General features: G+C 40.8%; 1 protein-coding gene across 1 annotated transcript; it reads right to left on the bottom strand.

The window, feature by feature from the left end:
• Nucleotides 1-734: 734 nt before the first annotated feature.
• On the bottom strand, nucleotides 735-9778 carry HDC (histidine decarboxylase; the record flags this gene model as incomplete). The annotated part of the gene is made up of 11 exons (XM_080351203.1): nucleotides 735-1496; nucleotides 1677-1778; nucleotides 2392-2490; nucleotides 3393-3483; nucleotides 3590-3752; nucleotides 4568-4634; nucleotides 4885-5028; nucleotides 5956-6090; nucleotides 6921-7043; nucleotides 8398-8511; nucleotides 9572-9778. 11 exons carry the CDS (start codon nucleotides 9776-9778, stop codon nucleotides 735-737), a joined length of 2007 nt encoding a protein of 668 aa, XP_080207329.1.
• Nucleotides 9779-11050: the final 1272 nt, after the last annotated feature.

Below are 11050 nucleotides of genomic sequence, written 5' to 3'. Positions count from 1 at the left end.
GCTGCATAGAGACCCTTTCTTATGTAATATCCTTTAGTTCTGTTATGAGCAAGGATAGAATATCATTCCTACTCTCTTTTGTCGTGCATTCGTGTTGTACAGACCTTAGGTAATGCTGAGAAAGGTCACATATGCTTAGCAAGGGAAACATGCTTGCATGAAGCCTCCTGCGCACTGTAACCCATCAGCACAGATGGAATGGTAGGGCTGCTGTGTTTTTTAAACTCTGGGTGTTTTAAAATTTCCCTAATAAAGCAAAATCTCTTAGAGACCTTACGCCCTTCTCTTTGCACAGCTCAGAACTGATGTTGGCATTGACTACACATACAGATCCTCAGTCTAGAGAGTTTCAATCAAGCTATTAAAAAAATATATATATCCATGGTGCAAATAGAGAACTAAATTGTTTATCGCCTACTGAGGCCAGCATATTTGTCAAGATGGTTTTAGCCTACCAGCTAGAAACTGTCCGTTACCAGGAATGATAAGGCCGAAATCAGCATTTTCCTTACCACAGGCTACAAACCAGAGAGTTTCATGTTACGTGCCTACAAGATTTATTTGACATTTTAATATATAAATACATGAGGTTTCCACCAGTAAAAGCACAGGAATTTTCACAGTGATCACTGCCACTGCTTACATATTGAACAAAATAACACGTAGTATTGCATATGAATAAGCAAACTTTGGTTCTCTTTCTACCTGGAGACGTCATAAGGACCAGTCTCTCGTTAAACAATGGCTTGCAGAGGACAACAAGGCAGCTGAAGGCCACACTGAATGCTACACTCTGGAAAGCTTGGGACACTGTAGAACTTAATTAGTTTTTTGAAGGCACTTTTTTTGAACATCATCACCTCTTCAGGCAGCCTGGAAAGAATTTTGGCATTTGCACGGGACTCCTTCTTGTCAGTGGCTGCTGCTTTGGGGTTACATTGCTCAAGACTGCCAGTCATTGGCACGCTGTTGCAGCTAAGGGAACGTGCTGTCTTTTTCTTGCCTTGAACAGATAAATAACTGAATAAAAAAGAGGTTAACTTGTTTTTGGTAACATCTTGGACATCTTCTGGAAAACAGTCATCTAGAGGATCCCCTTGACCTTTCACTTGTTGACTAATCACGCACATACTGGGACTCTCTGCTAACATCTTAGGCTGAACTTCTGTTTTTCTGGAAGGTATTTTGTGTTTCCCTTCATCTAGATAAAGCTGAGAAGCATTACTAATGGCATCAGAACTAGGCTTAACTATCATATTAGGGATTCTTGCCCCAGCACCAGAATTGATGCAGTGCAGCCCGTAATTCTGGCTAACGATCTGTGCTGCAGTGTGTTGAATGATGTTCCAGTCTTGCAGAATATCTTCCCTGGTTGTGAACTGAGATGTTACAGTAAAGCGAATGATGAACTTGTCATGAATGGTTGCTGGAATAAGGAAGAGCCTGCCAGAACTGCTTAGTTCTTTCAGGAGTTTTTCTGTCAGCCAGTTGGGACCCTGTTTGAATAACAAAAAAAATACCATAGTCAGAATTTCCAGTGACATCCAAACGTCTCCATAAGAACTTCAGCATTACAAATTCTTACATGAAAGTTTAGTCACAGTTCTTAATGTCTGGGGAGAGACCAGCTGTGGTCAATTCATTCCAAAGAGGCATGAAAAAGGCCCAATCATTACCTTTAGACGAAATACAACCAGTCCAAGATGTCTCTTGGCAGGAATTTCAAAAAGTGGGTCACTCCTAACCAAGGATTCAAAGAATTTGGCTGTTTCAGTACCCTATAATTAAAGAAAAAAGTAGTTAAGCTTTGGTTCATCACAACTCACTGTAAGACACTAAATTAAGTGGTTAAAAAGAATTTCCTTCCTTACTAAAACACATCATTCCAATGCATGAATGACAGCAGAGTAACGACAACAAAGCTAAGAATTTTAAAGTCTGTCTCTATTTGCCCAAACCCTTGATAATGAACAAGAGCAACTGGACTATACATAGGAATTTTCTAGAAGGTGGTTTGAAAACAGAATGTGCCTTCTCTTGTATTTACACTCCATCAAAGACTTAGGTCTGTAAATTTTCATAGCGATGGGTTCAGCCATCCATCACAACTCGCCTCCCAAACAGCTGCCACTTTGCCTCAAAGAAAGATCAGTGATGTGGAGAAGGCACTGACTTATCGATTCGCTTTCCATCGCCTATTGCTTCCAAGAAGAGTACAGGAAATGTTTTGTCTACACAGTCAATCTTTACAGATTACTTGAGAGCAAATCAGCACGCATTTAGTGTTCACATGCAAGCTCTGTTACTCATCTTCGCATCACTTAATTTATTAAACTCAGCTACCAACAAACAAACATAATACATTGATGTCCGCACTGTCAAATCACATACATGTCGGACATGAGCTTGAAGCTTTTTCACCCCAAATGATCGAATCACGAACCACAGCTTCAAAGAACGAAATCGACGACTCAGTGGAATTTGCCAGTGCTGTCGAAACACAAGAGTGTACCAGTGAGTGCAAAACCAGCAGAAGGTGCGTCCCCTTACGCTGCTACGGCTGCTGCTTCACACTCAGCTCTGTTGACACAAATGATTTCCTATGACTATGTTTTCCCAAACCAACTATAAAGAGCGAGAGTTGATCCAGAGGTAGACCCTTCCACAAGAAGTAACAGCTACTGCATAAAAGAGTGACAAAACACGTAAAAGAATACTTCTAGGGAGCGACATGATCACATGCAGGGTCCTATTTAACCACAAGAGGGACCCAGATACATTTTTTTCGCCCTCTATGCTCACACACTAGTGAAAAGCACTATTCATTTCAAGAAAACAACTATCTTTTCAGGACTAGGGTGAGATCATTGCAGAAACAATTGGCAGTGAATATTCTTTTGTTTTACTGTACTGGAATCTGCTGTAAGATGGCTATGAAGTGAAATGCCTCTTAGGTCTCCTATGAATACTTTAATCTGCAGAAAAACGTAATTCATTCTATTGCTCTTTCAGAGCATGGTATTTAGGTTGCTTACTCTTTTACTCTTTTATTACACAAGAAAACCAGACAAAATGCCACCAGGAGGAATTACTTCAGCAACGCAATGGACAGAAATGACCCTTCTAACTAAAAAGTCAAGGCTGGATCCCCATCTGTGTAAAAGTACTTCAATATCTAGCTCTGAAAGCAATTTTATGATTATTTTTTGTAACCAGGGCTCACTTCAGAGTTCTATTATTTAATCTGCATTAGGATTTCAGTATAACTGATTTTATGCTTTTATGTAATAAGACCAGCTATAAGATAAGCACACTGCAGAGTATGAGGAATTTCACAGTCTGTTTGAACGTTTTATAGGCAACTTAAAATATCACCTCAAATAACAACTCACCATGAAATCAACAGCAGCTCCTGAGTTGGGATGTCTGAGGTAGACAGGGTTAACACTGAAGGTTTGATGTAACTTGTATTTATCCTTAACCCTGTGAATTGTAGAATGAATTGTATTTAGCAAATAATTGTGCAGAGAAAGACTTTGCAATTTGCATGTTATCTGTCCTTTTGGTGGTGTGTTTTGCTTTTACTCACCAAAATCCAGTGCAGTCAAAATGGACCATCATCCATTTAGAAGGGTTAAAAGTAAAGGAATCTGCATATTCAATTCCATCCAAGAACAATCGAAACTCAGGACATACAAATGCTGTTCCCGCATATGCAGCATCGATATGAAGCCAGAGTCCCTCAGCATCACCTATTGGAATTGAGATTGTTGTTATGCAAGGGACATAAGTAGTCAAAGTACACACTTATTCTCCCCTCTCTGAAAATTAGGCACATGTTTTTGCAGCAGGTAGACAAGCTGACAACAAAATAGCGAGCAAGACCAACAATTGGCAATCTAGTTTTATTCTAAGCCGTGGGTCCAGAACCCCAAAATACGGAATAATACTGAAATCAGAAGGACGCTACAACAAAGTTCACTGCTCCATATTTCCTATGAGTGAGGCTTTTTAACATTTGATTTCTCTCACTTGCCTTTTTACTGAGTTATATTCCCCGGTACAACTCAGTTGCACCAAGATCTGGTGGCAAGCAAGAAGGACCTAGAGATAGAAGCCACACTGACACATAAGAGAAAGCGCCACAGGTCTTCAGCAGCTATTTGTCAGAATTTATGCTGGAATAGAATCTGCAACCATGTCGAACTTACTTATTGAACTGGTGGCTACAAAGGATGCCCTAACAAACACTACCTTCAAAACTAGGTTAAATATTTATCCATCCTACAACAGCACTGCACTCTGTACTGTGCAGTCTGTGTTCCCTGAATAAACCACATTAAAGATTTATCAGTTGGCAAATTTCATCCATCTTGAACAGAATGTATATTGGCCTCCTAATCCAAATCTTACAGAAATCACTGCAAAGTCTTGAGCTGACTCCACCGATCTTTGATGCACATCTGAAAAACTCATGTTTCTACTCTCCTTGGTTTTGGCATGAAAAATTCTCATACTATCCCTTCTGTGCTATCATGGTCTAAAATCAGGAAAAACGGACACTTACAAATTGGACCCAGTTCTGAGAGATTGTCAAAAGCACAGACACCTGTTGTACCCAAAGTTGCACAAACCTAGAAGAAAACAAACCTGTTAAGATGGCATTTTTTTAATAAAGGGACGTAGCATTTTAAAAGTGGAGAGCTATCACAGACAGTCAAAAGGATATTAAAATTTTTTGTCCAATAAAATGTAAGTTCTTTTACACACTTTAACCTTCAGCTGATGTATTTTAACACAACAAGAAAAGTTTCAGATGTAATTTGATGATGACATTAAGAGTAATAGACTATGTCAACACCCCAACCAGAAAGTTGAACATACAAAGACTGGCACTAGGCCTTTCTTTCTGTCTTCTGCAATGGCTTTCTTCAAAGTTTCACCTCTGAGGGAAAAGTTTTCATCCACAGGCAGAAATTTCATCTTCACAAGAGCAATCAAGCCAGCCTTCTCTACAGAAGAATGTGCCTTTAAAAAAAAGAAAACAATAAGAAAGCAAGCTCTGAGGTTGAACAGATGCGATAAGTTATGGCCTTATAAAAGACAGTGGTTGCGAGAAAAGCAGAGATAAGGTCCTCATTATAACCCATATGAATACAAGTCTGAAAGTTTCTTCTTGGTGAATAAAATAAATAATACACTGTAATTCAAATGAATGCATATGCTCCATTTATTTGGGTACTGGTCTCTTAAATGTAATTAATAAGCATCCTCACTTTGAGTTTGGAGGGACATTTATCAAAACTCACATCTTAAATGAGCCTCTAGAAATGAGTCAGCCTCAGTTAATTCCCTCCTTCCTGCCATAAGAAGATAAAAAAGCCTAAAGTGTGCCTACTTCTGGGCTGAGGTAGACCAAAACCTCTGTAGTTTTACTAACAGGGAATCAGCATGAGTGTCTGTCCTGGTGCAGTCTTCACAGGGGAATATGATGGCTCAGCTCAGGAGGACATGACAGGTTTGCAGGCACCGCACTGTGTAGATGTCTCCTCCAAGAACAAGCTCAGAGGCCTGGAGTGGAGACCACAACCATGAGCGGCACTGAGGTAACGTCCTGAGGTGCCTATCTCCAAGTGGAAGGAGGCTGTGGAGAAACCAGAGCCAAAGCAGCATGAGATCAGCACCTAGTTACTAGAGTGAGGCTTTGTGAAAAACAGGAAGGAAGGGCAGAAATGAGTCACGTGAAACAGTCTCTTGAGAACTGCCAGGACCCTGCAAAACCTCATCTCACACTGATTTCGTTTCCCCATCTGCAAAAGGCGACATTAGAGAGATTCGTTCATGCTTGTGAGGCGTTTCTGTTTTCCTCTGGGTACAGGAATGTGAGTTCACATTGTATGGTCTGGGTGAGACAGCAGAAGCAAATTGGTTTTCTTTGCAACCATAAGAACGTACCTGATCAGATGCGTACGCAATGAGGCGAGAATTGAGTGAGGACTCATCAGTGTCTGGCTCAGAAATCTTCATTTCCAGAATTTTGGTTTTCCGTGCTGCTAGCAGTGCAACCAGCGTCGATTCACTCACAGTGCTCTGCAGAGACATTGCTCATTTATTGCAACATATTACTACTTTATTGCTATTTTTGTCAGGGATTTACTGAAATCATTGCAGTGCTCAGCTGCCCACTCCTGTTTTATTTCTACTCCTGCTTTTCTGGGATGCAGCACAAAGTCACAAGCTGATGAGCAGCTCTCCAGGCCAGCAACATAAAACAAAGCCTTTTAACTGCTGTATATTTTTAATGTGCAGCACTGAGCTGGGGGAGCAAATAAATCACATTTTCCTTCTGTTCTTCTACAGCTAAACTGGACTATCTCCCATAAAAATTGCAAACCTGAGAAAAGCTCCTTATAACACCACAGAGCTTCTGCACTGATTACAGGGGATACTTGCTTAGGCCTTATGAAAGGAGGTAGAGGTTCAGGCCTTGACCTTGCAAATGTCAGAGACACAAAATAGACATGAGAAAAAGGAAAAATAACGTCTTGTGTGGCTAAGGGTTGCTGGCAGAAGGACAGTGCCAAGAATTCCTTCTCTAATAATGTAAGAATCACTTTACTGAATAATTTGGTGATGTGAAACAGGCTGGAGAAACCAAATGTGATTCGTTTATCCTCAGTAAGGCTACAACAGTACCTGCTCCTCAATCATAACACAATAAGGACTAAAAGCAATAGCAATTCTCATTCTATACTCATATTTAATACTAAAATTTGGGAAAGTAATATAAAATTGGAATTTGTCTCTATTCAGGCCTATAGAGCAAATCTTGGTTTTGCCTCTAGGAAAACTGTCACCCAAAGGGAAATTCACTTGAGTGAAAGCAAAATGGTGATGAGGCCACCTGTGATCTCCCGTACCTGCAATACTCCTCCGCCCACACTGTCGGGATGGTGGTGCAGGAATTTATCTGGAAGGCCCAGCATTTTAGCCAACCAATCCATCACATTCATCTCCAGTTCTGTACAGGCTGGACTGGACGCCTAGAAAAATCAAAGAGAATCAGATTGCAACTCGTCCTGCAAACACAGTAGGAGTATAACCCTTGGATTTAAACCACATATCACCTTTTAATTAATAGCTATTAACACTTTTTAATTGCCTTGAGAGAAATCTCACCTAGATGCAACAAAGGCAGATGACAAACTTTGTAGCATTGGATATATAAGCCGCTAACTGCGTAATACTATGGCCCATACCTAACAGGACACAATGCTATTGAAATAAAAAATACGTTGTTTCGCGAGTTCTGTAATCCAGATCTCGATGTCAGGGTTGCAGTTGAGGGTGAGCTCCAGGTATCCTGCTCATTACCAGTTGGAACATCAAATACAGAGATTCTCAACCTCCTTGAAATGCTCTCTCCAGCTTACCAGCATCACCTCAGCGTTAAGCTTCTAAACTATCAATAATTTTAGAGTCCTTAAAAAGGAAATCACAATGAGCTATTATTTAAGACAAAACCGTGGAACTGCAATTCACCACCCAAGTACGGTGCTCTTGATCCCTAAAGAGAAAGGCAGCGATCTGTCGTCCAACTGAGAGCTAAGAGAGCAGCAAAAAACCAAAGATAAAAACTGTTCTGCAACGTCCAGCTTGCTACTTAGGAAAGAATCTGTTTACATTGCAAACTTAACAGAAATCTATCAAAACTAGATCGAGGGCATGGAAATGGATGTTTCTGTGTATGCAGTGATACAACTACATGGAGACCATAGCCATCAATTTCTTACAGGTTTATGAGCTTCTACAGCTTTCTTACATAGAGACTGATACCTAAAAATCTGGGCAACTTCACCACTGGGGAGAATATCGGCTTCAGAATGCGACTGTGGTACATAGAGGCATAACCAAGTAGTGCTGTGTAGCTGCTGCAGGAGGATATAAAATACTCAGATACTCTGGGACAAGCCAACAAACAATTATTTTCAGAAGAAAAAAAATAGGAAATGCATTCTCTCAAAGGAGCAGGAGAACTGGAACGGAGCCCATCTGAGCCTGCGGTCATGGGTGGTGGCTGCTCTACTGCCTGCAGCGCTTGTGTAACAGTCTTGGCACTGAGACTGGGCAACAGGGAACAATGTTCACAGTGGGATATGCAAAGAATTAGCAAACAGACATTTCCAGTGGTATATTTTCTTGACCTCTTACTACTAGGTAATGTTTGCTCTTTTATATTCTACTTATTTATTTCTACAAGTGACATTTTGCATTTATGCAAATGACATTCCGTTGGTTTAAGTAATTATACTGATTCACAGAACAAGAAAGAATGAATATGCTCCTGCATAATACACACAGGAAAATAACATCTAAAACAAACAAACAAAGAATTACCCATGTGAATCCCAAGCAGTTAATTGCATCAGCCAACATATCTCCAAGGAGCGAAGGCCAGGAAGTAAGAGCTGGGAAGTAGGCATGCATGTGTGGGCTTTGCCAATGGACCACCTAGAACAAAGTTATCTACAAGTTAAGTCTAGAAGTGTCACAAAATTCTGCACGAGATGTAATCATTAGTATCTGTTTAAAGTGATGCAAAAGGATCACAGCAACATAATATGTGCAATTATAGATCTGCCTGCAGAAAGCTACAGAGATAGTATCAACAGAAGTGCAGCACTAGCAAATGATAACACTGTGTCGTTATTAGATAAATTTCAAATTATAGCAAAAGCATTTATCTGAATTAAACAGGCAGACAAAGATTCTGAACAGGAAAGAATGGTCTCTTGAATATTGCACAGAGTCAGAAATATTTATCAAAATATTTATCTTTATATGGGAAATCCTTGCCACAAAGTTGCTCTCGCTCATTTTGTCAAACAACACTTTGCCTTTAGCTACACCCAGCAATTTACAATTATATAGGCCTCCTTTATACACCTGAAGGAGCTTCTATGTGGGACACCAGCGCAAACATGCTTTATGTGAATATGTCTCCTACATCACACCAAGTTTCTGCCAACATCTATAAGGAAAATTCTAAAACAGACTTTGAAACAGCTTCTTACATAAAATATTTAATCAGGTAATATGAACTCCCTTAGCAGAATCTGCAGTATTTTTGTACAATGGGAAGGAGACCTTTACATTCAAAGAGGAGACAAGTCCTACATGTACATGACCCTGGGCAAGAGATGTTTCACCTTCCTGTACCTGAGTTTCCTCATCTCTGAAATTGAGATGCAATTCAGCAGGTGGGGGGGCCTTGTGAAGCTAAATTCAACAGTGTCAGAAAACCATCGCTTCCCCCTAAGCAAACATGAGTTATTCTTAATGCATAAAATACTTCAAAACTACAAGTATGTCCCCTAAAATGGTAGCTAGGAACAGGACAGAAATCTCCAGAATCCTTCTGTGGACGCAATATCTACACGACTTATTCTACATTTTGGGTGGTTTACTTATTTAGATAAACGTTCTGCAGAACCTGTGCATTCCCAGGATGTGTTGTTCACCCCAGGTAGTAATGGCTTTTTCCTCCCATGATTATACTTTTTTTTCTTACCCCAGGCATAATAATCTTCTCTATATCTCCAAATATGTTGTCCCAGCTGTCTGGGTCCATTGGGGCAGAATCCGGCAACTGGGCTCTCATGTAACCAGGCTGCACATCTGGAGTCACCCGTCTCTCTCTCACATTGCTCAGGTACTGGCAAATATAATCCACCATCTCTTTCCCTGGAAGAGGCAAAGCAGCGCTTTGAGTTGCCATCGCGGGGAAAACCAAGAGCACTTCACACATGTGTCATTAGCATCGGATGGAGCTTGGATACAGCTCCCCGGGCAGCCACAGGGACCAGCTGTCCTACACCCTGCGTGTCCCATCTAACAATGTAGAGACACGGCTTCTAGAACAGGCTTAATGGGAACAGAACAGATTCACAGAGTTATTTCAGTGTCATCATTGAATAGTTCAAAGGTACTTCTAAAATACAATCATGGTACAAGTACGGTTTGATTACTAAGAGGACAGACATTTTCTTGCTTACAAATTGACTGAAACTGCATTTCATGGAAATAAAAATTTCATAACGCCTCACGTTTCCCTATCATTACAACATACCCCCTTTTGCACCCTCTGAAAACAGCTTCACAGCTCTATGCCTAAAAAGTGGAGAAAAAGTAATCTCCTCCTGTCTTGAACTAAAGCATGTTCCCCATGTCCAGAACTGTGCTGGTATCACTGAAGTTTCATGTGAATACATCTCCTGAAGTTTCATGGTGTCAGCCAGAGAAGAGCCACTGTGCATAATCCCTTAGCACAAGTTTATTCAGAATCATAGTTTTGCAGCTTTCCCACAGTATTTTACATGTAAGACCAAAAAGCCTAAGCCATCCACTGACTCTAAATCCATTAATTTAAACTCAGCTGTGGGACACATTTTTGTATAAGCCCCAGCAGATCTGTCTCATGGACATGTGTGCAAATAAAGAGTATGCAGCCCATTTCTGGGTACCACTCCCAGCCCTACAACAGTTGTTCTCCGCGAGCAATTTCTACCTGTTTCCAAGAGCAGAGGATCACTCACCTCTCCGTCTGTACTCCTCAGGCTCCATACTGGTTCTTTCTAAAAGCACCTCTTCGGATCTGGGCCACCACCTTTCGGGAGCTGTGGGCAGTTTGGTCTGGTGCCCTGCTAGCTGCTTCACCCTTTATAGTTCCCTTTATCTCTCAGACTCACGCATTCTGGAAAAGGTTTAACGTAGGCAGGTTATTGGTGAGTGTTTATCTAACTCCTCCCAACTGGGGGCTCTTACACTCTCTCATATGATTTCATCTGTGCTCTTTTGATGTGTAAGACGCTGTATCTCTAAGAGGAGCTGCCTCTGTTTGAAAACGGGAAAGGGTTAGCACAATCTTTCGGAAGTCTCACAGTAATCCATGTCATGAATATATGACATTAACATCAGACTTGTGGGGCAGAAAAGGCTCAAGAGCTTCCAAAACCAAATAAAGGCAGTCATGTTACCGTAGCACGATGAA

The sequence above is a fragment of the Nesoenas mayeri genome (assembly GCF_963082525.1).
Source record: "Nesoenas mayeri genome assembly, chromosome: 11".
Classification (NCBI taxonomy): domain Eukaryota; kingdom Metazoa; phylum Chordata; class Aves; order Columbiformes; family Columbidae; genus Nesoenas; species Nesoenas mayeri.
The sequence above is the reverse complement of the archived record's forward strand: the minus strand, read 5'-3'. Positions and strand labels throughout refer to the sequence as shown.